This window comes from Rhea pennata, chromosome 1 (genome assembly GCF_028389875.1).
Source record: "Rhea pennata isolate bPtePen1 chromosome 1, bPtePen1.pri, whole genome shotgun sequence".
NCBI lineage: Eukaryota > Metazoa > Chordata > Aves > Rheiformes > Rheidae > Rhea > Rhea pennata.
The window spans coordinates 77,246,274-77,272,408 of record NC_084663.1 but is presented as its reverse complement, the minus strand read 5'-3'; the positions used below and the strand labels follow the sequence as shown (position 1 = coordinate 77,272,408).

At 37.0% G+C, this 26,135-nt stretch overlaps 1 protein-coding gene across 2 annotated transcripts in view; it reads left to right on the top strand.

Moving 5' to 3' along the window:
* PHF21B (PHD finger protein 21B) overlaps window positions 1-26,135 on the top strand; it is a 164,897-nt gene that overhangs the window by 125,367 nt on the left and 13,395 nt on the right. For both annotated transcript variants that reach the window (XM_062570781.1, XM_062570771.1), the window contains 4 exons: window positions 9,191-9,541; window positions 11,285-11,407; window positions 17,305-17,356; window positions 24,073-24,149. In XM_062570781.1, the coding sequence (XP_062426765.1) occupies window positions 9,191-9,541; window positions 11,285-11,407; window positions 17,305-17,356; window positions 24,073-24,149 (603 nt within the window). The remainder of the gene's footprint in view (window positions 1-9,190; window positions 9,542-11,284; window positions 11,408-17,304; window positions 17,357-24,072; window positions 24,150-26,135) is intronic.

The following is a 26,135-nucleotide window of genomic DNA, read 5'->3' as shown; positions in this document are numbered from 1 at the left end:
GTCTGAACAGAATTACTAAGCTATAGCCTGATTTGGGACAGGGACTGTTTTGTTACTACATGTTTATTCATCACTGGGCACAGAAATTTTGGTCTCTTGATGTTCCCAAAACTTAAACACGTTCTCATTTATAAAATTTCTTCCTTTGGTTTTCATTAACCACAGTTTCACTGGTGGCTGGTGCTTCTTTTTACATGTGTACCAAAACCAACCACTATTCCAGCCTCCCCAGTGACAGCATTCTAGGAAGATTTCTTGAGAGGAAAAAGACTTATAGTCAGAATGCAAGTTGTGTGATGCTACTGTGTACTGTAGGAGAAATGTCTTAACAGATTGGTCTGTGACAAAGCCTCCCTCTGCATTGTAAGTCTAAAAAAAAATCATTCTTTTTAAGTATAATGTGTGAAGACTGTGCGTAGACACTAGAAAGTGGGAAAGATATTATTAAATGCAAGTCAGCTTTTATTGAAACTGGAAAAGAAGCTAGAAGATATGCATGTTTATTTAAAAAGTTAAACCAAATTGTGCAATGGGAAGACAAGACTGCTTTATTGTTTGTTTGAGTATGGAATAATTGAATTGAGTAAAATCATTATTACAATATCAGAGGAGAAAAGAACTGTAATCCCCTAAGAATGTCATGCACCTTTCTAGTACATAACCTCTGCGCTTCCAGGGGTATGTGTTGGAATGCTGGTAGAGGAGAGAAGCAGTCTAATTCAAGGTAACTTAATCAGTGTGACATATAACCAACCTAAGGATTTTGCAACAGTATTTAATATTCATTGACTGTATGCATGCGGTAAACAGAGAAACAAATCGCTTTTTCAAAATAAAGGCTTGCAGAGACCTGGCTGAAAATGTAGCCCTTAATAAATACAGATCATTCTATATACGCTTTTATACTGTGTTTGTCACCATATTTGGAGCACCTTCCAGTAATGTATTAAGCAATAAGATTAACATCTGTTGTAATCTATTTCTTCCCTCATCCTTTCCCCATGGGAAGAAGTATGTGCAATTGAGAGTTCTAGTTTGGGTTTATTTTTATCAGTTTATTTTTTATAGTCATGTTGCTATTAATTGCATGCCACTATATATCTCTTTCAGAGAAGCAAAACACAGAAAATGTTTATCGTAGGAAGTGATGAAGCATGTGTTCTTAATGTTTAGTGAAAATGGTATTTGACTGTCATATTTGATTGTCAGCCTTGTTGTAAAGACTCCATGCACCACCTTGGCTTTTCATCATGGGACTTCACAGGGAGAGCTTTGAAGATTGTGATGAAGATATGGCACTTTATTTGAAAGTCTGTAGGAATCTGAGTTACTTACTAGTGGATAGGTTTGATAGGTAGCCTATGTTGCTGAGAGGCACAGGAATATCATGGGTTTTTTGGTGCATCCAGAGTGCTCCATGCTACGTATTTTTCACTGCTGTCATGCAGCCACGGTACAAGAAGGTATGGGTAAGATGGAGTTACTTGTGGATGATGCTATGCCAGAGGTTGGCAGCGATAAGAAATCCAGTCTTCTACTGTATCGACAAAGGTGAGCATGTGATGTATCCAAGGGACCTACACTCAGGCGCAGATTTGCCAAAATACCTTCCTCTGTCACATCTGCCCTTCAGAGTTTAAGTGTCAGTTATCTTTTCTTCATTTGAGAATTGACTGATTGGAGTAGTGTGGAATACTCAAGGATGTGTCATGAAACAGAAGTGAAACTGGCTATTACTGATGTTTTTGTCACTTGTGCCTCATTACTGTCATGTGCATTTTGAAAAGAACGTGGAAAGGCAAATCTCAGTGAGAATCTGAAAGTGAGGAGTTTAAAACATCCATAAAACCCCCAGTGAAGGTTCAAGCCATTTTAACATCTGACTTTGTATCTCTGCCCCTGGTGAAACGTTTCATCTCCTGTTTCTCCATGTTGAATGCTGCTTTGCAAAGTACCAAGGAGATGTGAAGAAATATCCTCTTCTTTCTACTGACACTATTTGCATCCATGCAAATGATGTGGCTTTATATCCATATCTGGCCTGTATCTGGACTGCACTGGTTTTTTAAGGTTTAACATCAGCTGTATAACTTTGCTGTTGGTTTCTGGTTGAACAACAGGCTGACAGAAAGGTTTCCTCAGCCTGAAGTACCTCACTCAAGCTTTGGAGAAATTTGCTGCACTACTTCATGTCTATAAAATGTTAGTTTTCATCTTTTGATATCTCAGCTTTTTGTGCATCTAGCTCAGGTTGTCTGCAAACAAAAACAATTTTTGTCATTTTGGATACTCATAACACAGTAGCTAAGACTAGTGATAGTTCATCCATTCTCAGCTCCTTAACTCCATGTGGGATTATTTTGTCTTTTAACATTTTTGATTTTGGCTATTAAATGAATCCAGAATGGTCAAATCATTATAATGTGCCATTATCGTTGTCTAAAATCATGAAAAACTCTTGAAGTGATGGTCAGTATGGGACAGTCATGTCCATGGGCTTCAATGTGACACCAGAGGTTAGGCCCAGTGGACACATGGCTGCATAGCATGATCCAGAGCTCACCTGTGAAAGTGTAGGCATAGAAGGAAAGCAGACAGATGTTCATGCTTTTGTGTCTAAAGGCTTTGTAGATACTTTATATTTAAATTCAAGTAAGTTAATCATAGATGAGTATCTGAGAGAGAAGCAAGCTGACTTGTAATACTGAAAAGAGTAAAAATAGAAGTAAGTTATTGACTAGTGTGTATAATTGCAGTCAAGCTTTTATATTTCTATTGTAATTCTAAACAATATGAATTAAAATTTTGTTTTCAGAGGCACATAGCCAACTGCATGTTCAAGGACAGAATCACTGTGCGGAAAGAAAAAAGCAGGAATCCTTGTCAGCTTCAACCCTGACTTGTTATTATTTGAGATGATGTTGATTTTAGTTTGCTGGTGTAATGGTAGTTTTTCCCATTATAAATGAAAAAGAGCCACTTAATAAATCATCAGCTCAATAGTGGCAATGCCAAACCAGAAAATGTAGTTAGTACAGGTGGGGAGAAAGTGTATGTTTCATTAGCAAAAATTGGTCAAGTTCCTGTGCATATACTGCTTTGTGTTCAAAAGACTGATAAGATTTTTAATAAAGAACTCCCACCTGACTGCATTATACCACCAGCAACAAAAAGCAGAGCTGACAAATTCCAACATAAACATCTCTCTCAGCAAAACTTCCATTTCTATGGTATCTAGCAAAGCTGAAAGGATTTCTAGAGGAGAAAATTAAATAAAATAGCACTGTCTTCTTAAAAATTGCACAGAGGTTTTATTATCTGTATGTCATCTTTTCACTAAAGAAGGCTATCCGTGACTAACAAATTGAAATACCAAAATATAGTAGGTGTATAGTCCAGTGGAAAACATTCAATCTACTTCACATAATTTCAACATATGTGAAAATATCACAGAGTGATTCTTGGTTTTATACTTTACGTGGCATGTTAAATAAGAGACCTGGGTTTGTTTTGGGGTACTAGCTACAATTGTGGCCATATTGAAGTCTATTAAAACTTACTGTTGGTTTCAGTCAGATTAAGATTTCTTCTCTGGTTCTCACTGACCAGACTGGCAAAGATTGGAGATGTGAGCTAGAGAATTTACTTGCTGTTTGCCTCGCCTCTTCTGCTCTTCTTATGTGGTTTCTGTATCTAATATGTTAGGAACACTGGTAGATGCTAAGGGGAGATGTTGTGCGGGGGATACAGTCAGCTTGTGTGGGTTGCCTCATAATACACACAGTAACTCGTCCTTGCGTAGCCCTATTAAGGAAAGGAAGAGAAGTGTATGTGGATCAATAGTCACATGTGTTTTTAAATCTTCCCTATGTGTCAAGAAAATAAACTGTTTATTTTGACTGTGATCTTCGATCAAGCTGAAGATGATGGGAGCTTATCAGGAGAGGAACCAAAAATGAAGTGTGCTGGCAACATCAGTAGTCAGGGCTTTGGGCAACCTGGATTTTAGGATATGTCGTCGTAAACTTGTGAAGAACCTTTTCTTTTGCATATTTTGTATTGATAAAAAAGAAGAGAGAGGGTCAGTGCTCAGCTGGCATAAATAGACACAGCTTTAGTGAAGTCAGTGTGCATCTGTTCATTCTGGTGAGGATATAATTACTCCATATTGCACTCATTTTATCAGCCATTGCTAATGTTTTCTGTGTGATCCTCTAAAGCTTTTCAAGAATGAAAGCTCTGTCTGCTGCTCCCAGCACTTTGCCTCTGTGACATATGAATTGTGCCAAATCCATTCTGAGTTTTTGGTTTTAAGCTCTGAGTACAAGGGTGAAGTGAAAATAAAGTGTGAATAATGGTCTTTCTCTCAAAGGCAATGTGATACTGCATTGAGCTGAAAAATTTACTCTAATACAGATCGGCCCTGCCAGTAGGAAGGACTGATTGATGCTGAGCACCATCCAGCTGATACCTGATATGGGGGGGGGGGGGGGTGGAGGAGTGGGACATGCTTTTCAGCACTGCTGAGAAAGCTGTAACAAGATCCAGGAAACTCAAGTTAGGCAAATTCAACCTTGCAACAAAATGCCAGTCATGAGGCTAATGGGGTATTAGACCAGTTTTTGGGGGGGCTGATGATGAATTCATCATTAAGATATCTACAGCATTTTCTTTTAAAAGCAGTCTTCAGTTTCTGAGAGAAATTCTGTGGCCAGTTCATGAGCTGGAGGATCAAACTCTTGGTTTTGTAATTGGAGTACACTTGTGTACACTTCAGTGGGCCAGAAGGAGAACACCAGAATTGCCCTTTTTTACCAGATTTTTTTCTTTTTACCAGAATTACCCTTAACAATTCTCATAGCACCTGCAGATCTGCGCTGAGATAACTATTCTAATTAAATCCTCTCCTTTAGGACTACATATGATTGCCCAGAGTGAGGGAAGGGATTTTGTGCTTTCCTTCCCTTCTTGTTTTTCCCCATACTTGTTTGTGTTGGATCTTGAGATTGTAAAGGTTTTTCTGTTTTACTTTCTTTTTCTTCACTACAGCATGGGTGTAGCTCATGTGGTCAGATGTAGCTCTGAAAACAGATTGCTCAGGATCACAGGAGCCTTTGTCAGTGGTGACACGTATCAGGCTCTCCCATCTTGGCCACTCAACAGTTTGTTCACCTCTGTGGTATTCAACAATTTATGCTCTTGAGAGCTGGAATGATATTTCAGTATAATGGAAGCCTTTGAGTTTCATAGATGGAGCTTAATGATATGGGATATATCAGAAATCATATTAGTCACAGGAGCTGATTCCCTTCTGATCTCAGACTCTTTAAAATATATGAAATTAGAGGCTGCTGAACAAAAGAGCAATCTGCACATTTTGGAGGATCAGGCTCCCTGTTATTTCCCCATCTGAAAAGCAGACAGTCACCTAGTAAATTCTCAGATCTGGAAATAAGTTCTTGAACTGCAGGCTATTTGAAAAGTACTATAGGTATCTGAATATTGCCACCTAAAATCAAACGTTTCTGTTATTGTAGATATTGAGCAAATTCGAGAAAAACATGGGTTTGTGAAATCGTTATATTCAAGAAGAAGCTATCTCTTCTCCTACACTTATAGCCCTAGTAGTATCACATTCTGTTTTGGCAGCTGTCACAAATTAAATGAAAGATATTTGGGGAGAGGAAGGTTGAGCTACAGAGGATTGTTATTTGCAGTGCTCTCAAACGCAGCTTTCTCTTTGTAACGTACATGCTGCTGTTATTCTTTCTCCTTCCTTTCCCTTTTCTAAACTTCTGCACCTTTTATTTGTTGTGGTGGTGACTGGTGCCATCTGGTCCATGCTACTTTCTGTAGGACAGGTCTTCGATACCTTGCGCATAATACACAGTCCATGCCCAGCCCTTGTTTTTCCCCAGTTGCTCTTCAGAGGTTGTCACCTTCAGACTGGTGTCCCCATTCTCCCTTTCACCCCAAAGCTGAGGCAGCAGTTTTGCTGTGAAGAAAAGGCATTTATGCCAGCTCTTTCCCTTATATTTCTTCCTGATTGATGCTGTTTATTCTCACGGATTACTGTAGCAGTTTGATTTATAATGTGAACTGTGTTAAAGATCTTGCAGTTACCTGTTTATTAAGTGCTTAAACTTAGCATTTAGGTTCAAGAGGGGAAGCTCCGTAGGTGTTGGAGCACTGTAAAGCGAAAGGAGTTTTTATGCTGGTTTTCTTTTTCAGATTCATGCCTGGGGGGCTGTTGAAATAAACATTTTAATTTTAATTTATTTTTACTTTTAACTTGTGCTAAGAGCACCTAAAATTTGTTTATAGTCAGCCCTTTTTCTTATTCTATAAATGCAAATATATAAATATGCTTTCTCAGCAGTACATGAACTTGTCAGGAAATCTGCAGAGGTTAGATCTATCAAAACTGCTATACCTCCGTTTTATCACAAGGTGGCAGAAAATGCCAAGCATATGTTCTGGTGTTGTAACCATTTGATAAGCCATACCAAATAGTACATATACAGTGCTTTATAGAGAATACATTACTTTGGAAAAAAAAGGTCCGTTTCATTGTCTCTGTAATAAGAACTTATTTTATGGCAAAGCAATACTATTCATGCACAACTTGCAGAATGTGAATAATTATATAGAGGGCATGTATATGTATTATTATATAGAGAATTTATTGAAGGATTATGCCTGGCATCAATATATATGTAATAGTGTAGAAAAGATGACTATGTAGTTAAAATATATTTAGACATTGAGTTTTAATTAGACCTTGGATTAAATGTAGAAATGTCATTAAGAATGACATATATAATAGATCCTAGTAGACTACCTGACAGTGTTTTGACTAGAAAGAAACTACAAAAATTGTGCCAGAATTTTTTTTGAATCTTGAATCTGAAGTGCTCTTTATTCTCTCTCTCTCTCTCTCTTTCTTTGTAATATATGTGTTTATCTGTTTGTGTGTCTTTACAATATTTCCATTGGTAGATGTTTTATTAATTAACAAATAATTTATTTTGTTTTAAGGAGAAATAGTAAAATTTAGATGTTGGCTAAACACCTAAGGTTTAAATTTAAGTATATAGCTATGAGATTAAATTTTAAGTGTTCCTGGTTCTATGTTTTGCCAAGCTTCGGAAACTAAACTTTCTTTTCTGAAGAATGGTACTACTTCTACAAATGTGATTCTGTTGTTCCGCTTGAACAGCTAAGTACAGGCTTACATATGACAGACTTATTTAAGGTATAGGGTGGAAAAGGATATTTTGATGAAAACATAAAGATAGGTACTACAATAGTGTCTTGTATAACTGACATGAACAAGTCACGTAGCTCTCTATATCTCTGCTTTATATTTACCATCACATTGAGCTGTTTATGTTATAACTCTTAGTTCGCAAAATGCCTGGGCCAAGACAGTTTTAAACCAACCCTGTGTATGCTACTGCTGAAAATAAGACTGTTGCCTAATTATAGATGTGATGCGAATTATAGACTCCTGTCGTAAACATCTTGGCCAGAGTATTTGTCTGCTACCTCAACTGAATAAATCAAATAATCATTACATAAAGTATGTGAAATGTGATTCATTAGATAGATAATAAGAGGAAAGAAAATTCCAGTTGCTGTCAGTGTAACCTGAAGATGATACGCTATAGTTTAGCATAGTTTTGTGTCATTTCACCCTGGGCCTACAGGGCCTTTCAGTGTTACCTTCATTGTGATCAGAACCCAGCGGTGCCTGGCTCTGTCACTAAGCTGCTGCAGGACCTGGCGGAAATCTTTCTTTTTGCTCTTCTTTGCCTCCATTTCCCCTTTCACTTTCCATCTACCTAAAAGTTATATATTCCTGGGCAGGGCTGTGCTTCTAATACATGTTTGTATTGCTAGTAGGTCATAGGATCCTATTGGCAACTGAGTTACCAAAATATGAAGAGTTTACAATGTGGATGTTGCTACGCCTAGTATTCTTTGCAGGGACAAATGAGTATGTCTCTCTCTTGATGAGATAACGGGTGATGGCCGGTCTTGAGAGATGATTTTGTGTACATCAATAAATTGCTGTGTTTTCATTAAATTGCTTACTTAGGCTCAAGACTGAAGTCAGTGCATTTGGAATGATTCTTGTAAAGTAAAGTATAGTGACACAGACAGCTGTTTCCAATGTCTGTCTATTAGAACTTGTCATTTTGTTTCACAGTATGGAAGGTGTGAGAAGTGACAGATTGAAATAAGCACAGAAAGAACTAGCAGTTTTATGTGGTCATACTAATGAATGAGCTGGGAGTAAAGTTAACTTCATGTGAAACAGTTTAAATTATTTATTTTCAGTTCAGAAACTGTGCTTAACATATTGTTAAGTCAGAGCCATGTTGACAGGGTGACATTAATTACCCTACTGGAAACACATCACATCAGCTGAAAACGATTGTCTTCAGCTATCATTCATGGCTCTGTATAGAGCAGGAGCTACAGCTGTCAAAACTGTTGGCAAACAGTCTCCCCCTCCATCCATCGAAGTTCCTTTTGCATTCACTCTCAGCTGCAAATTAGCTTTTTACTTAAAGCAACAAAGTAAGTTCAACGGTTCTGGGTTTCTTTCCTCCCCTTTTTGTGAGCGTTAAAGAGTGATTGATCTCTTCTCCTTTAGAAAAGGTACACTGTAAAAAGGTAAGGATCTTTGTTCACTAATCCACAATGTAAATCATATGCGTGCACTTTCTGTTCCTGTAAATGCTTTCCCACAACTCCCTTAATGATTCAGTTCCTGCTCCTTAATTCATAGCAAGAATGTTGTGTCCTTCTGAACAGGAAGTTATTACATCTGAGTTTTCCAGTCTTTGAAAAGGCTTTTGCTTAAGCATTACTACTGAGAACTGAATGTGACTTGCATAGCATTTGTATGGATATGTGCTAATAAAAGTGAGGAATTGCCTTTTTTTTTCCCTTCTTGCTCAGCATTGCTGTGACTTAAGGACTAACAATGACTCAACTGAGGAGTGCTGGAAATTCACTAAATGAATGGCTGTCTACTTGAAGTTGCTATATTATGTTTCTCCATACACTCCTGTTATGTGGTTAATGCAATTAGAGGCTCTACTGGGAGAGTGCATGTTTACACTGTTTATTCATTATAATGTTAGATTATGTCTAATAATGTCTAAATCTCTATTTGTAGGTTAGGCCAAAGACCCTGATTCCAGACAGCCTCCCTATTTCCCCGTGCAGAGACCAACCTTCCAAACAGCCTCCTACTTTCCAAAAGGCAACAGTAGTCAGCATCAAAAACCCCAGTCCTGCCCTCCCGACTGCCAATAATACCGTCAGCCATGTACAGACGCCTAACAGCCAGTCACAAAGTGTCACTGAATCTACATCTATTTCATCTCCTCTGAGCAGTGCAGGAGTGGCGTACGCCATCATATCCACCTCCCCCAACAATGCAACTCCTATTAGCACCAGCGCTACTGTCTCGGTGGTCAACGATAGCATTAAAGTGCAACCACTCCTCATTAGTGCCGACAGCAAGGTAGGTTCTGCTTTTCACTGCATTTTTGTATTAAATACAGGAATTACGTTGCAGATGTAAGCAGAATATTCCCCTGGGAGTGCACAGCCCTGTATAGAATGGTGTCAGTGGTTCCTTTTGAAAGCAAATAATCAGAAAGCAATGAGAAGATTCTTAAGGGGACCCATTAATGCTAGTAGACAGTTTTCTGTGTACATGCAATTTTTAATGGGAACAGAATGCATCATTGTGTCTCCTGATACTAATAGAACCATATGATCTTCCTTTCCTTAAACTAGTCCTCACTAATAAAATCTCTGAATTCTGTGAAGGCTCACATTTCCTACAGATTCCCTCTTCAATTATACAACGATATTAGTTATATTGACTGATCCTGGGGGAGTATATCAAATAATCAGGCATTCTCTTCTCCATTTCTGAGGGAAGGCCAAATGAAATGAGAGCTCAGGGGTTCAGAACTGATCAGCAGATGAATAAGTAGGAAAAATTATAGGAAAAGTTATAAATTACTTGTTTCCTCTTTGTACAGCTTTTTAGCTTTGAAATACAAGAACATCACCATTCTCACAGTAGGCACACATTCAATAAAGACTGCCAATGTGCCCAGCATATATTCACTGTAATTTGATACCAAATTCCTACTATTTTGGATCTTATTTGCAGTGCAAGGTCTAATACAGTGCTAAAAAAGCATAGAGGATATAGGATGACTTTTGAGGTTAATAAAAGTAGGTTTCTCTTGAATATTTTTCAAAGATGATCTACTTGTCTTGTACTTAACTGGTTACTAGTTAAAAAACAAATCCCCCATTTATGCTCTTGAATCTTTTAAGTGACTAAATTGATATAAAATATACAAGGATTAAATAGCATTGATTTGAAGTTAGCAATGTAAAAAGCCTTGTGTTCAAAACCAATAACTTTAATCAAGAAGCTGAGCTTTAGAAGGTCTTCCATAGTCCCTAGCAAGCTTTGGTTATAGATGTAAAGTCACATTTACATTTCTGTGGTCAGGAATTTTCATTCATTCCTTTAATTTAATAGATTTTGAGATAATGTTGTCTGCAACATGTAAATCTCGTGGTAATTCAAAGAACTAGCAGAACTGTATATACTAACAGATATGCATGTATATATGTATAATAGGTGTGTATAGTAATCCTACAGGTTCTAAATCAGAATGAATTTTAATATAAAAATGTGTGTTTTATTTTGTTTATGCAAAACTGGGCATCCCCTGTAAGTAGCTCACAGTGCATAAATGCTGAGGATTGAATTCTGATCTCAGCATATCAGTATTTGTGAGGAGTATCTTCTTTCCCATCAATATGTGCATACTCTGAAATAACACTGGTATGACTGAGATGAGACTGTGGTTCTGAACGCACAATAGTTCCATCTCTTCTTAAAATCACTGACAATGTGGATGCTAAAACTATGTTACTGAGTCAGCTTTAGGAACCCTCTGGATAATGTGTCCTAATTTTCAGAGATGCTGTTCAAGTGGCTCCCTTTGGTTGCAGTAGGTTTAAGATGCATCTGTAAACTGAAGCTTTAGAAACACAACTATAGATTTAGAAGCCTAACATAGGTATCCATTTTTTCACACTTTTGGCTTTTGACTTGTGTTTGTTGCCTGAATAGGTATCAGGTGATCCTATAATGAAGAATCAAAGGTTTCGGATGGCAAAATTCAGGTTCATGTAGTGAATTATGTTCTTTTGTTTGTATATTGTCTTTTAGGTTATCATTATTCAGCCTCAAGTCCAAACCCAGACAGAAAGTAAAGTGGAGACAAAGAAAACTCCTGAAGAGTCAGCTCAGGGACCCCCTCCTACCAAAAAGAAAAAGGAGGAAAATCCAGAGGTGATTTTTTTTTTTTTCTTTATAAATGAGCTACAGTGTGGCTTAGTTACGGGAGCCATTTCTAAACATTCTTCTGGGTGAATACATAATTACTGCATTTGTGCCCACAGTTCTGCCAGTTGTTCACCTCTATCTAATCATCACATGCACATTTGCGGTTATTTCTCCCTCAGTGAGGTGCACTGACAAATATGGGTTGCATTGTTTGAACATTGCAATTCCCAAAATATAAGAATTGTAGGCCCTATGATGATCAAGCACCTTGCATGGATGTAGCTGTATTTCTTGTGAAATACATATATATATATGTATATATGTGTGTATATATATATATATGTATATATGTGTATATATATATATATATAAATACACACAAGCTTAATGTATTTTTTTATGCTATCAAATATGTAACATTGGATTTACAGGCTGTGTATGAAGTTGAATTAACATTTCTTTTGTAAGCTGAGCTTTTACATTTTCTTCTTCATAATGAATCTTACAATTTTTAGCTTGTGTGTTACAACATGATTTCTTGCACTTGCTGTGTACATGTCTTTCCATATGTATACAGATTCTTTCTAGGCTGAAATACATTTCAATCCTTTTTAAATTGAGTAAGGAAGTGGAAAGTAGGTTTTGATATTAAATCTCTTATGAACTACATTTGCTATATACATTAAATAAAGAATCATGAAACCATGTAGAAATGGAGCCTATATTTAACAGGCATTTTGGATTTTGACTAGATTATGAGTACTTTTGTGGCAGTTAGAGAAGTTACACAGACTGAATATTTTCAATATGGAAATGTTCAGGTCCTGCGAAATCTTAAACTTATTATTCTAATAAATTTGAAGCAAGAAAGAATCTTTGGAGCTGTAGATTTAACAGGAAGCACTATTACAATATAAATTTACAGCTTGGAGAATGTGAGGGGCTCATTCCTTTTACTATTTAAGAGATTCATATAATTAAAAGTGTTGAAGAATGAATGTTATGGCTTTTAGCCTAGAATATCACAGCTTTATGCAAAGGTGCTGCAAGAACATGTGATACCAAATATACAAAATCATCTAAGTTTAAAATCTGACCGTTGTATGAATCTTCATTGCCACTTGATAATGGGACTATAGGAGCTTGTTTGTTTATAGAGGTACTTCTGAAATATTCTTTCATTGTGTAGCACCTTATGGGCAGAAAGGCTAGTATGTCCTGCTTTAATTTTTTTTTTATTGACATTCTATATTCAAGCCTCTGCTCTTGAAGAGAAGGAGGCAGATAGTTTGGAATCATTTAGTCTGTTCTTTGCACCAAAGGGCTCACTAAGGAAAGTGCCCCTGAGTCTCCAGACTATATTAATCAAGAAACTTGGGAAAGGAGGAAGAAGCACTTCCTTGCCTACACCCACTCATATATACCTGATTTTACAGCTGGAGCCAGTGACCTAAGAGCCAAAATGCCTCCACAGTACCTGCTATTTCTGTGCACACCATTCTCCCTTTAAATCCCTTACCAGGCAGAAACTTTGTAGAGGCAACCTTATAACATTGTGGTTCAAGGCTCCATGTACAGATTTACACCTTACTGAGTTGTTGGAGCAGATGCAACAGCTTGGTATCCATTCTTGAACCACGGACTGAGGGATCTGACCATGCAGTGGCCAGCTAACAAGGTAGTAGTGAGGAATCTTCAGCCCAGCTTCACCCACTTACCCAGTTAGGGAAGGCATGAGGGAGGAACACAAAGCTGGTGGAGGTATACGCTTTTCCTTTGTCTCCGGCAAGACACTGAAAGCTAGAATAGAAAGAGGAAGCAAAAAGTGAATTTTAGAAAAATCATCTCTTTTCTTTGTGTGTAACTTATGCCCCCCAAAATATTGAGCAAAAATTCCAGAGAGATGCAGGAAGAGATTGTGAAACTAGGGAACAGTTTTTTAGTAGAGCAATTATAAATTTAATGAGCTTTATGTTGAATTCCTAACTATCCTGATGTCATTGATCCTTTTGACTAGTTTGCTCATGTAACTGAAAACATTGTTCCTACTCTGTATACTGGAGGTCTCCGCAAGCACAGTTATCTGTGTAGGATGCAGGAACTATGCCCTTAACTATGACTTTTTTTTTTTCCTTTTCATAGATTTGTTTCACAGTCTTAAACGTGTAGGTCTAGAATTAATTTCTTTTGTTCTTTTAAAGTAAACTTTAGTTGATTGGCATGTATTTATGCAATTAGTGTAATTAGAAGTAACAGCATAATTAGTGTAAACACATGTAGTGACATAAATAGAACATGTAATTACAAAATGAAGTGGTTTTGTAAAAATCTTTGTTTTGCTGCATGAAAAGACATACCGCACATTTCCAAAAGCATTCAAAGCTGTTTGACAGATTATTAACTTTAAGGCCTTTGCCTTAAAGTAATAAAGATACCGTGTTTTTTTTCTTTTTTTAAGTAAATAAGTACTCTAGGCATTTCTCTCCACACCTTTGTTTATCTTCAAAGCACAAAACTAAGGCAGGAACTCCAGTACTTCTCAACATAAATGTCAGTCATGACAGACTGGGATTTAAGAAATTTAATTTAAAATAGTACAACAAATAAAACAGAAATAACCAGGCTTACAAACAGCCAGGAATTCCACATGCAGCTGCTGAATGTAATGGAATAAACACAAAAGAGAAAAGATACTTATTTTCTTTTGTTCATAGCTCGGTCATTCTGTTGGGAGGCTGTCAAGTTGATTTGGGACAGAGCTCCCTGCGTTATATGTGCATTTTACATAAGGCTAAGATTTCTCCCTTCCTTGATTGCTTTAGTCATTAGGTTAAAGCAAGGTTCCTTGTGTCTGCTGTTCTTACAGCCTAAGCTCCTGGACATCCAGCTGTGGAATGGCATTCCTTGAAGGGAGAGAGAGTCTCCATCACTCAGATAATCCCAGGCCAGTGACAGAGCACTCTCCTGAGATATCAGCAATGTGAACTTAGTCCCCCTCAGGCTGAGAAGGGCCTGGAAAAGCATGCCTCCTACTCCTTTGAGTGAGCTTGGCTGTCCTGAGGGTGGAGGCAACTAACTGAAGCAGTTTATTTTGGCCAGTCTAGTGATGTACTTTCATTAGCACCAGCCTCTCCCACTGGAATGAATTCTGCAAAGAATGAAAGCAAGGGAGCTGTTCCTTTCTGGAATAAGTGTCTACTTTTTACCTTTTTTACTCTTTTGAAACTTAAAAAAAAAATTTAATTATTTTTAAACTTTTTCTTTTGAGGATCTCAGATGCAATAAATGGCCAAAATTCCTCCCAATACTTTTTGAATCATTTTATATATTGCTAAAATTTCACATTTCTGGCAATGTTTTGTATTACATTTTAGTAGTGTTTTATTTAAAAAGTAAAATTCTGCAATGAATGCCAGTTATTTAGATGACAATGTTTTTAATTCCACCTAAGAAAAACATGGGAGACTCATTGCAATTTTGGGCTAAATGCTAGTGTTATCCCAGCATGACCTGCTCCAGCAAAGGAGCATATCTCCAGCAAAACCTGGAGAAACTGAAGCATCAGGTAGTGTAGTTTACTGTAAAGAAAATGAGCAAAGTTTCATTGTAGTTATTCTGTGATATTGAAAAGAAAATATAGCCGTTGAGGTTGTATTTTGAGTTGAGTTCAATGAACTACATGAGTATGCAGTACAAAAACTCATGAAAACATATTCTGTTAATATGTTTGTTAAAAAGAATCCAGCTTGTACTGGGATTTTTGAAAAGGAACCATCTTTCAAATATCTATAGAAACTAACCCTTCCTGTCTTTAATAATAATTATTGAGTCCATTTATGAAAACTCTTCGTATGTTAAGCAAGTATGCTATCATTAAATGCAGTAAGAAATTTGTTCAAATAATTTTAGCATGAAGAAAGGAAATTGTTTAATCTTTGGATTATATAGGCATTCCATACTCCATTGCGGAAATATGATCACATATTAACCATTCCAACTTTCTAAATCTAGCTCCTATTGTTACTGTTCAGAGCTCTGAGACTTACCCTGTCACAGAGTTAGTTTTGGTGGAGGGGTCAGGTGAAGTTTGTATTTCAACTCAACTGACTAATTTTCTTCTCAGATCTGCACAATGGATCTCAGATCAAATATTCATCTTCCCTTTCATGTGTGGAACCCCCCACTGTGACTAGCTGGTGTTTTAAATGTGTAAGGAGTGAATGTTACTGAAATCAAGATCTGACATGCAAGTGAATGCATATGTCTGTCATTACCACAGTTTTGAAAGGCATAAATATAGCATAAGTATCATCTAAATTGTCAGTGCTCAGATTCCACATGACCATTTTTTAATCTACAGGAAGAATTACCTACTAGGAGATTGTGGAAAGACAATATTCCCATCTGATGAGGTTGTTAATTCACCTCTTTGACAGAGATTTCCACAGATGCAAGATATGGATACCTAGTCTTGACCACCTGATTTTGAAGAACCTATCCCTTAACTAGATCTTTTTTGTGAGGATATGCTTATTTTCATACTTACACTGTGTTAATGTCAGAATTACCAAGAAAATATTAGTTCCATTGACTTATCAGTTGGTTTTATCCTGAACTGAAATGAAAAGCTGAAACATCAAGCTTTTCACAAAACAAAAAGGTCAAACATATTTTGACTTGGAAGTGCTGAAACATGTTCTCCTCACCCTTCTTTGGTTGAAATAGAATGTTTTTACCTTCTACCATTTAAACATTGTCTTAATTTGACCTAAACCTACACATTTTCTTTTGGCTAAGATAATTGCACCTTCCTGTAATCTTTGGATACTTTCTCAGAGTTGGATTGTAGGTTCTACTTTCTTGGCAGCTCGGTATTTGTAGTCAGATTGTCTCTCTCGTGGAATTACACCTTATAAAAATACCATTTGGGTAACATGATCCAGCAAGATTTTTCAGCGCAGCAGAGAGAGGATATCACTGAGGTCCTGCAGTACCATAGACATAACTCAAAGCCAGAGAGTTCAGTTTGGTTTGGGCCTGGAATCACACAGCAGAATTTCAGCTTTCTATCAAAAACATTATATAAAGGCTTCAGCAAAACATCTTCTCTAAGAAAAAATTTCCTAATGAAAAATCACAGAAAATTTAGTCTGCCTTAGTACCTGCCCTATTACTGCTTTGGCGTATTTGAAGATTTGTCAGTATGCAGATCTGCTCTATGCATATATAAAATGTAAGAATTCTGACTAATATTGTGGATCATATTTGTCCTTGCAGAATGTGTCAAAGAGGTATTTGTTCACTCACATTGGGGGCAGATATTGGATCAATGTACCTCTTCCTAATTTATGCAATGTGGTATTCTTTCTATGTATCTCAGGAAGAGCAATTTCTGAAAGGTGGGGGAGAAGGTGATCGGGCCTTTGAATTTCTTGTTAATTGTTAGAAGATATATAGCACTGCAAAGTTTACTGAAAGTGTATGATTCCTTCTTTTATTTTACACAGCCTGTTTATATCCAATAGAAGAAGTGCCATTTCCAAACAGTAATAATAACACACAGATCACTTCTCCAAAAAATGGTTAAAACAGTAACTAGTAATATGGATGTGAACTGACTGAACTGTTTGAATTTTGATCATGACCTGTATAAAATAGATAATCATACAGCATTTGCTTTGTAGGTCTCTGAATTGCTGAAGTCATATAGTCATACAAATAGGACATGTCTGACCTGAAGCAAATCCTTAATTAAAGTTCTTTACATTATTATGCATTCAAATAATAGACATTTCTAAAAGACCTTTATTGGGTTTATTCTGACAATGCTAGATTATTTATTTACTTATGTTTACCATGATTGCTGTAGGGAAAAGTCTAACCCCTGTTTACTTTTTCCTTAGAAAATTGCCTTTATGGTAGCATTAGGACTGGTTACAACTGAACATTTGGAAGGTAAGATGGCATGTGTTGTTTTACAGTTCAGTTTTTGAGTGAAATCTTTTCTCTCTGCTGCTCTGCAGCCAATAGAAATTAGTGATTTTCTCCTCAGATGAGCTACAGAAGATCAGGTGCAATGTTGCCTATGCACAATTACCCTTTTCAGCCTCAAAACCATAACTGACCTTTTCTTGTTCTGCCTCAAATTCCATTATGCAGCTCAAGAGGAATGGGAACTGGCTACACAGACAGCATGGTAGGCCTTTGAAGCACAGGAAGTTCCACCTGAATGTGAGGGGGAATTTCTTCACTGTGAGAGTGACAGAGCACAGGACCAGGTTGCCCAGAGAGGTTGTGGAGTCTCCTTCTCTGGAGATCTTCAAGGCCTGCCTGGATGCAACCCTGTCTAACATGCTGTAGGTGACACTGTTTGAGCAGGGGGGTTGGACTAGATGATCTCCAGAGGTCCCTTCCAACCTTACTGATTCTATGATTTTAAGCTGACGTTTTCATAGCTCAAGTCAGTTGTCATGGTCCCCTAAAGGCTGTTAGTAACTGGAGGGTGTTAATGAAGTTGAAAGTCTGCAAAGGCTTTGACCAACGCTGATCTGGCTGAAGTCAGGGAGGTTCAAAGATATTTACCCAGATCTTCTGTAAGCAGGCATGCCCTCTTCCTTTTCACCACAACAGATAGACCTATTCCTATTTCTTGAGTTAATTGGATCTGTCGTCTCTAGAGTTCCACAAAACAGGGTGTAAAATAATGGTGAAAGTCAGGATTTGTTTGGTATGATTTTAAGCAAGTTATTCCCCCCCAACTATTATTTTCTTTTTGCTCATTTTTATTTAGCCAAAAATAAACTTAATTTCCAGAGCTTGAGCCTGCTTCGATAGGAGAGCTGCTAGCATACCTTCCTAGGCTTCTGAACATGGTTTCAGACAAATACTGCACATAAATTAAATGCAAGAGTCACATACCGTTCTGTTTTCTTTTGCAGCCTTCCAAAAATACTTGCAAGAATTAAGAGATTTGAATCTTTATTAGTTTTAGCTTTGTCCCATCAGAAAATGTAGATAATGGGAGGAAAAGAGCTTGTTCAGCAAATATGCCAAAAGGATGAAATGGATTTGAGGATTTCTTGTGACAGAAGGGGCTGGTTCTGGAGGACAGAGCAATAGATACAGCCATTATTCTTATATTAAAAAAAAAAAAAAAAAAATCCACAGCTTGAGATGTTTTAGTTTTATCCTCAGTGAATATAATTTGGTGTGTTCCATTGATATATGGAGAACTAATCTGATATCTGTGACAGCTGAAAATGATTTCTGATTACAAAAGATGTTAATGATAATTGACATCTACCACCCATCCCATGAACCCTAGTCAACAAATTACTAGCTCAGTTGCTTAGAGCATGGTGCTAATAATGCCAAGGTTGCAGGTTCGATCCCCGTATGGGCCACTCACTTGAGGGTTGGAGTAGATGATCTCCAGAGGTCCCTTCCAACCTTACAGATTCTATGATAGCAGACCTCTACAGTATCCCACTTCCTAATAACAGTTCCTTCAGGCGCAGGTTTAACTCAGTTGGTTAGAGCATGGTGCTGCTAATGCCAAGGTCACAGGTTCAATCCCCATATGGGCTACACTGAGGGTTGGACTAAATGATCTCCAGAGGTCCCTTCCAACCTTAGCAGTCTATGAATCTATGAATTTCCAGTGTATGAATTTTAGGGAAATCAACAAGACTGGTTATCTGCTTTAAAGTTAGCCACATTCCTAGATATCTTGCTGACTCAAGAGACTGAGTTACCGTTTTACAGCTTAATTTCTTTTTAATAAGATTCTCTTCCCTCGTTTTAAAATAGATTGTAAATTAGGGAGAAAATAACATCTTAATTATAAGGTCTTGCCAATATATGCAGCAGGTTTTCTGTGTGTTTTGTTGCTTTTTTTTTTTCTGTGTCTCTCCTCCTTAAATCTCCATTTTAGAAAATCATTTAATGTCCTAGTGACTGAGAATTTGGAAGCAGTTTAAAGAAAGTTTAAGCCATTGGCCTTTTTAATCCCTTAATGGTAATGGATTGAAATGGAAATTAAAAAGCTACAGCAATTTTGGGGGAGAATTCTAATCCAAAAAGTGCCAATGATGACAGGTTTTCTTTGTCTAAGTAAAATAGGACAACGTTTGAAATTATGCTAAAGTGCAAATTTTGCCTACAACACAGAGAACTTCATTTTGAATAATTCTTTACCCTTTGATTTTATTGGAACTAATAAATTGTTTGTGTGGATTTAGCGTTTATGTTAAAAACACCAAGTACCGTTCTGTTTGTTATACAGTAAGCCCAGAGATGCACATTTTAAACCTAACTCCTACAGTACTAATCCTGCAAAATCAATTCTTTCAGACAAATTCACTTTTTATATTCCTACTAGCTTTAACTAAATGGTTCCAACATCAAACTATTTTATATAGAAAAGATATTTCTTCATGACTATTGGTGATTACAACTGTCAAAAATAGCCTTACAGCTTTCACATGCTGAAGAATCGTTATTTTAGTGCTGTGTCGTATTTACTGTTATTGGCCATTGCTATTTATCAGGAAGTAGTGGTCCTTACCAGTCCTTACACAGTTCAATTTACTTTAGTACTTCTAATGTGTTTCTCAATTTTACATTTTTGGAATTAAACTGTATCAAGATTGAGTCATTAAAAGCCTTTTCATTCAGTATCATTAATTTGCCGTGTTTCTACTTTTCTTCATTTTATTCATTAATTTTGTGTTGAGGGGCTCTGATTCACTCCTGTGTAGAGTTCTCTATCAGCTTAGCAGCCTTGCCATCTAATTTCCAAAGGAATGTCTTTCCCTGTATCGGAAACAGACCACTGTTCTGCAGAGATCAAATGTGAGGCATCTTCTGAGGCCTTTTACAGTGAATGAACCTTCTGGTGACATTCTGCAAGATATGCAGATATTTCACTAAACATAAATTGTTATTACTGGCATCATGGAATGACCATACAGAATGATGATGGTGGTAGTTCATTGAAGCTTTGCCTCCAACATAAACTTATCTTCAAGTGTATTAATCTCTGTCAAATTTAATACAGTTTAGCTTTGTTTTCCTGTTTGGATTTTATACATATATATATATAAACTAAGGAATAAGGCCTCTCAAGTTTATGATGTAGTATATGAATGTGACATACTAAATTTTTTCTCTAAGCTACTAGAACACTTACCACTGTGTAAAAAGAAACAAATTTAAAAAAATTAGATACAAAACCAAATGTTTACAAGGATTGTTCAGTTCAGCTCATTCTAAAACTGAACTTCTTTTTTTACCTTAGAAAAGGAAAAAAATGAAATATTTGTTTGAAGTACTGACACATTTTAATAAGTTAATAGAAACTGTTTATTTTTACTTTATTAAGCCATGTTTTGGCTTAATTTAAAAAAGCCATTTAAAAATTATTCAGGCCTTCTTTTGTTTTTAATTTAACAACATATCAAAATGTTTTGATTTTTCCATGGAAAATGTTGTAATATTTTTAGCCAGAACTATTGCAAAACTTTGGTATTTTTGTTTCCTTCCTTCAAAACTACCTGGTGTAGTTAAATTTTCTGATGAAAAGTAATCTCGCTTTACATTATCCCAACATCACAGTTAAATACAATTAGTTATTCTGTGGTAGCTCATCAGTGCCCTGTGTGGTATGAACACGGTTATCCTAGCCCCATTTCCAGTGAATTGTTGTCCACATCACTAAAATCCAGTGCACATCTGATACTAGCTAGAGCTCTTTCTGCCAAATTTAGCAGAAAGGGCAGCATCTAGATAAGCATTTAGATTGAATTTATATACCCTAAAGTATATTACTCCTTATCTCTCGAGCCCAGATATTTTTTGTGTTCACAGTTTCTGTAAATAAATAAATCTACCTGCCTTCCCTGATGGTTGGTGCATGGGTAGGTAGGGTGGAGTACATTAAGTGCCCTTTGAGTTCCTTGCATTCACTCACTTAAGGTGGAACACTCAGTGGTCACGTATAATGAAGCTTCTTCACTGCTCGTTACTCCCTCCTTCTTATTTTCACCATTTCTATTCCTTTTGCCACCAGCCAGCTTTGTTCTTTTATCCTCTGCCCCATAGGGATGCTTCTTTGAAAGCTGTACTCCAGGCCTATACCATGTGTGTGGGTCAGAGTCCATCAAATGGCTCTGTTGCTTGGTGAGAGTATGTACCAAATAAATTCTTCTTTTTAAAACTGGAACACATAAGAACAGAGAGCTAAAGATGCATCATGGTCTCCTTGTGAAGACACTTAGCCCAGTTTTGCAGCTTGACACATAGAAGCTCTGCCATGTGAAAGTCTTATTTTCTTTTTCTGGACCAGTGAAAAATCCCAATATTGCATTCCTGTGACAACCTCTGAAAAAGACTACAGCTGAGTAATCCTAACTCCAGCCATTTCACAGCTCTATCACAAGGACACTGAGATTGTTGCAACCCCAAATTCACTTACCATGGAGAATCTGTAGACCACAGAGGCTGAGTTGCTAACACTGGCTGCAAGAACCATGGCTACAGCCCACACTGTTAAGATTAAAGTAAAAAGTCAGCAGAAGTCCACTTCTTCCTTTTCTCTGTTAGCCTTGAGGCACAATTTCCACTCTTGTGACATCTCTGCCACCTTCTAATGATGTTTGATTCCCATGTTACTGTAAGGATTGTAACTGACATCAAGAAAAACCATCTTAATTCATGTGGCTCTGTGACAGGTTGTTGGATCCATTGATCAACTGATCCTGCCACTGAGGCCAGCTTCCCTTCAGAGGATGCCAAAGAGTTTGAAATCTTCAGGACTGTAATTTGTACATAGCCATAAGAGCACTTCACAGAAAATACCTTCACTGTGGGACAGAAATATATTACCCATCCAATAACCTCGTGAGTGGAGTTTTCCTAGCACCAAATGTGCTAGGAGAGACACCAGCCAGTGGTTGCAGCCAAAGAGCTTATCAGCATTTTGCATCTCAGTGCAGTCTAAGATCACATATTTCTTCATCGTGAGATCTGTATAGCTCACTGGGCCGCATGGCAGCCTACATCCATCTCATGTCTGACTGAATGCAGACCTGACTATATGCCTTGAATATACCTAGGCAACACCTTCTAAGCGTGAGAGGTGAGGTACTCCCTTGTCAGTAAGAAAACCTGGCAGGAATATGCAAGTAGCTGCTCCTCCGTTTTTTCTCATCTGTCCAGTTTCCTCCTGATAGGTTTCTGTTTCCAAGGGCAGGGGCTTAGCCTACAGTCCTTCGTGAATGAAAAGTTCCAAATCAGTATCTTGGCTCTCAGAGCAGTACAAAATCTGCAAAGTGTTAGCCTCGTCTCTAAGGACACCATGTCCAAGATGTAACAGATAATACTAATACCATGTACTGTAGCAACACTTGAAGTGATACACGGCCCCTTTTATTCTGTGGAGAGGTTCTGAACCTTTGGAAAAGGTGCCTAGAAACAATTATATATCAGGAATCCAGTTCCCATGTATCGTGAATATCCTGAAAGCTGAATGGTGTTTTACTGTGGGATTGCAAATGGGAGATAGTGCATGATATCCTGAAGGCCATATTCTGGCACTGAGGACTTACTGAGATACACTTCTTTATCTCAGACATTGACAAAAGATGCCAGACTTTCTGCAGAACCAGGCAGTGTCCTGAGTTTCTGTTGGGCATGCTCCTGGTTGGCTCAGCAGACAAGCCAGTCTTCCTGCCAGTTCCTTTCCTTCTGAGAGATGACTGCTCTTACTTTCTTATCAAAATAAAAATAAAGGCTGTAAAATATATTATTATAGTAATCTTACTGTTCTCAGCTGACATGAACAGCTGGAGAAAAATTCAGTACATGAGAGAAATTAAACCCTAGATGAGGGAAAAGTAATGTTAAACCCATAGATTTCAGTGGGCCAGGTTTTTGCTCACTCTTTCTGTGACTACTTTCAGAAGTATGCATATGACTCGTTGTTGCTGAGTAAATACTGTCTTGAATAGGTGATACCATTTAGTGTAAAAGGGAGTTATTTTGTGTGTCACCCTTTTCCAAACAGTATTGCAATTCAGTGAGCCTATCTTTGTGTGCTGTTCCCATTGACATGGATTGCTCGTATAATTTTGCATGCTCAAAGTCATGAAGTTGTGTATTTTGGGTGAATAAATCATCACTCCCTAGTTAGAACTGAATCTAACCTTCTCATTATGACCATACTTTTTCTAATCTTAACAGAGAAAAGTAAGGTAAATGAAATTTAAAAGGATCTTGTACTTTCATCTGATATGACTTACTTTACTGCTTTATATGATTCATTTTTGTTAATAGCAGATGGTGATGGTGTTTTGAAAGCTCTCTGTTGATGCTTACTAAATATGTTTCTAAAAGGATCGTAATAAAAATCTTGTAGCGCAGCATTAGTCCATCTTGGAGGAAAAAAATAAAAATCCCTGTGTTTTGACTCTTACAAGGAAAAGCTTATTAATGCCAAACCTTGAACTGCAACAAATATCAATGCTGATGCAACCCAATTATACTTTAGAAACTGGAACTAAACACAAAACCCAAGGGGTTGAGGGTAAGAGCATCTTGCTTAACAAGCTAGATCTACATTTTTCCCTGATGAATGAGAAATACAAAATTCATATCTCTTTCCATGGTTACAGAAATCCAGAGCAAGCGTCAGGAAAGAAAGAGAAGAAGCACAGCAAATCCAGCCTACAGTGGACTCTTGGAAACAGAGGTACTTTATCATTCACTCTTTCTACCACAGCTCTATTTCACATTAATAAAAATTTTAAGTGTTTCTTATTTAAAAAGTATATATGAATGCAAAACCATGCTTTCACTTGTAAAGAGATACTGATGTGGAAAAGAAAGACAAGATTTCATCTCAGTATCTAAGCAACCAGTTTTCACACCAAAACATCACTTGCTTCAAACTGGAATTCATGTTAGTTTTAATAAAGGCCAAAAGGACTAAATTAATATTGGTCCTAATTATTTTTCTATCCATACAGAAGGTCCCTGCAGGTCGGAACTAAGGAACAGAAATGAGGCATTACATTGAAACTTGCATTGCTATTCCTCTTTTCATATGTGCTAAAGAATAAATGGAGAACTTTGCTTTTCATATTAGTAACATATTCATAAAAGGAATGTATTGGTTTAAGAATCAGTGTGCTCTGCAGGTGGGAAGGAAGCCTGCATAATAAATATAATAATGCACAATTAAAAATAGAACTGCTATGGAAAATCTCTGATACCTCTTATACATACACTGTCACACTTACGACAGTAGCAAAATTTGGTCCTATACGATTCCAGATTGCAAACCTTATCTAAAACCAGAATATAAGTAGAATATAACTTTTTTCTGAAATTAAATTTTAGTTTGTTTCTGAATTGAAGTATATACATTTTTTGCTATATTAAAATTCTGCCCTTAAAATCTCTCCCCAATTTGGGGGTCAGTATTTGAACTTCAGAATGGAAGCTATTCGAACTTCTGTTTCAACAGAACTAAAATTATTTGCAACCAATTCTCTATTTAAGCAAGATTTCTCTGTGTTCCGAGTTCTTTAAGCCTAAAGAATGTGATTTTTCTTTTTTTAGATTACCAACAATGCAGAAATTTTGGTCTACCAGTGTTTCAGGTTTTCCAAGTTTATTGGCAGAGGGCAAGCAGATGATGCTAAGAAGAAATCCACCAGTGTAGTCAAGCTTCTTAGTGGCTTAATTGTTCCTTTTTGAAAGCATTGATGTGTTTTAGACTCTAGACCAGCTCTGCACTCTTGAATTCTTCCAGACTAAGGAATTTTTCTCTAGTGAACGCTAAAGAGCAAATACAGATATTCATACATCCAGTATTTAACATTTTCGGAACCTTAGCCTTACTAGTGTTAAATTTGTGCTGTCTCCTCTGAGATTGGTTTGTCCTGATGATTTTGTTAAAACACTTGCTGCAAAGTTTTGTGGCTGTACTCTGAGCAGTGTTTTTGAGAAACTCTACTATTTTAAGCAGGGATTCAGGAGGTAATGGAGGAGGACTAGTGCACCCCTATTTCATATTTCTCATTAGATCTATTCTCAGAAGCATATCCTGAAGTGAAGGATAGCACATAGAGAGAATGTCTGTTAAAGAGTCCTGTGGTTGATCATCTGTGTCCTCATTAGGAGCTGCCATTAAATACTGACCATGGGGAATGCCATTCAAGGAAAATGGAGGCAGATGGTTTTTCTCTGATCAATTAGCTGCTCAGATTGATTTGCTAATCAGTGAGTTGAGGTATTTTGTGATATTTCAGGCATTTTGGTGCAGTTTAATTTACAGTTAGTCTACTGAAGGATCTTTAATTCATGATTGTTTAAATTGAAATTGCATGTAAATTAGACTTTTTATTTGCCAACGCCCCTCAAACGACTGGAACTCGGCATCTGTAGTAGTGATGTTAACTCCCTTGATTACAAAAATGTGATCAGTCTTATGTCTTCACGTGAATGATGTTCTTTTTCTTTTTCAATGTTTTCTTATGTTTTTGAGATACATTTTTTTTCCTCCTACCCTTAGTGGCTTGTTTTTTTTGCATGGGAAGGGGTTAAGTTTCAGGCTGGATGTTTTTTGAAGAAAGAAATGCCAGCTGAAAATTTATTAACAAACTGCCAGGCACCCACGTTTAAGAGAACAGTTTACTCATCACAGAATAAATCATTTATTAGCAAAAAACAC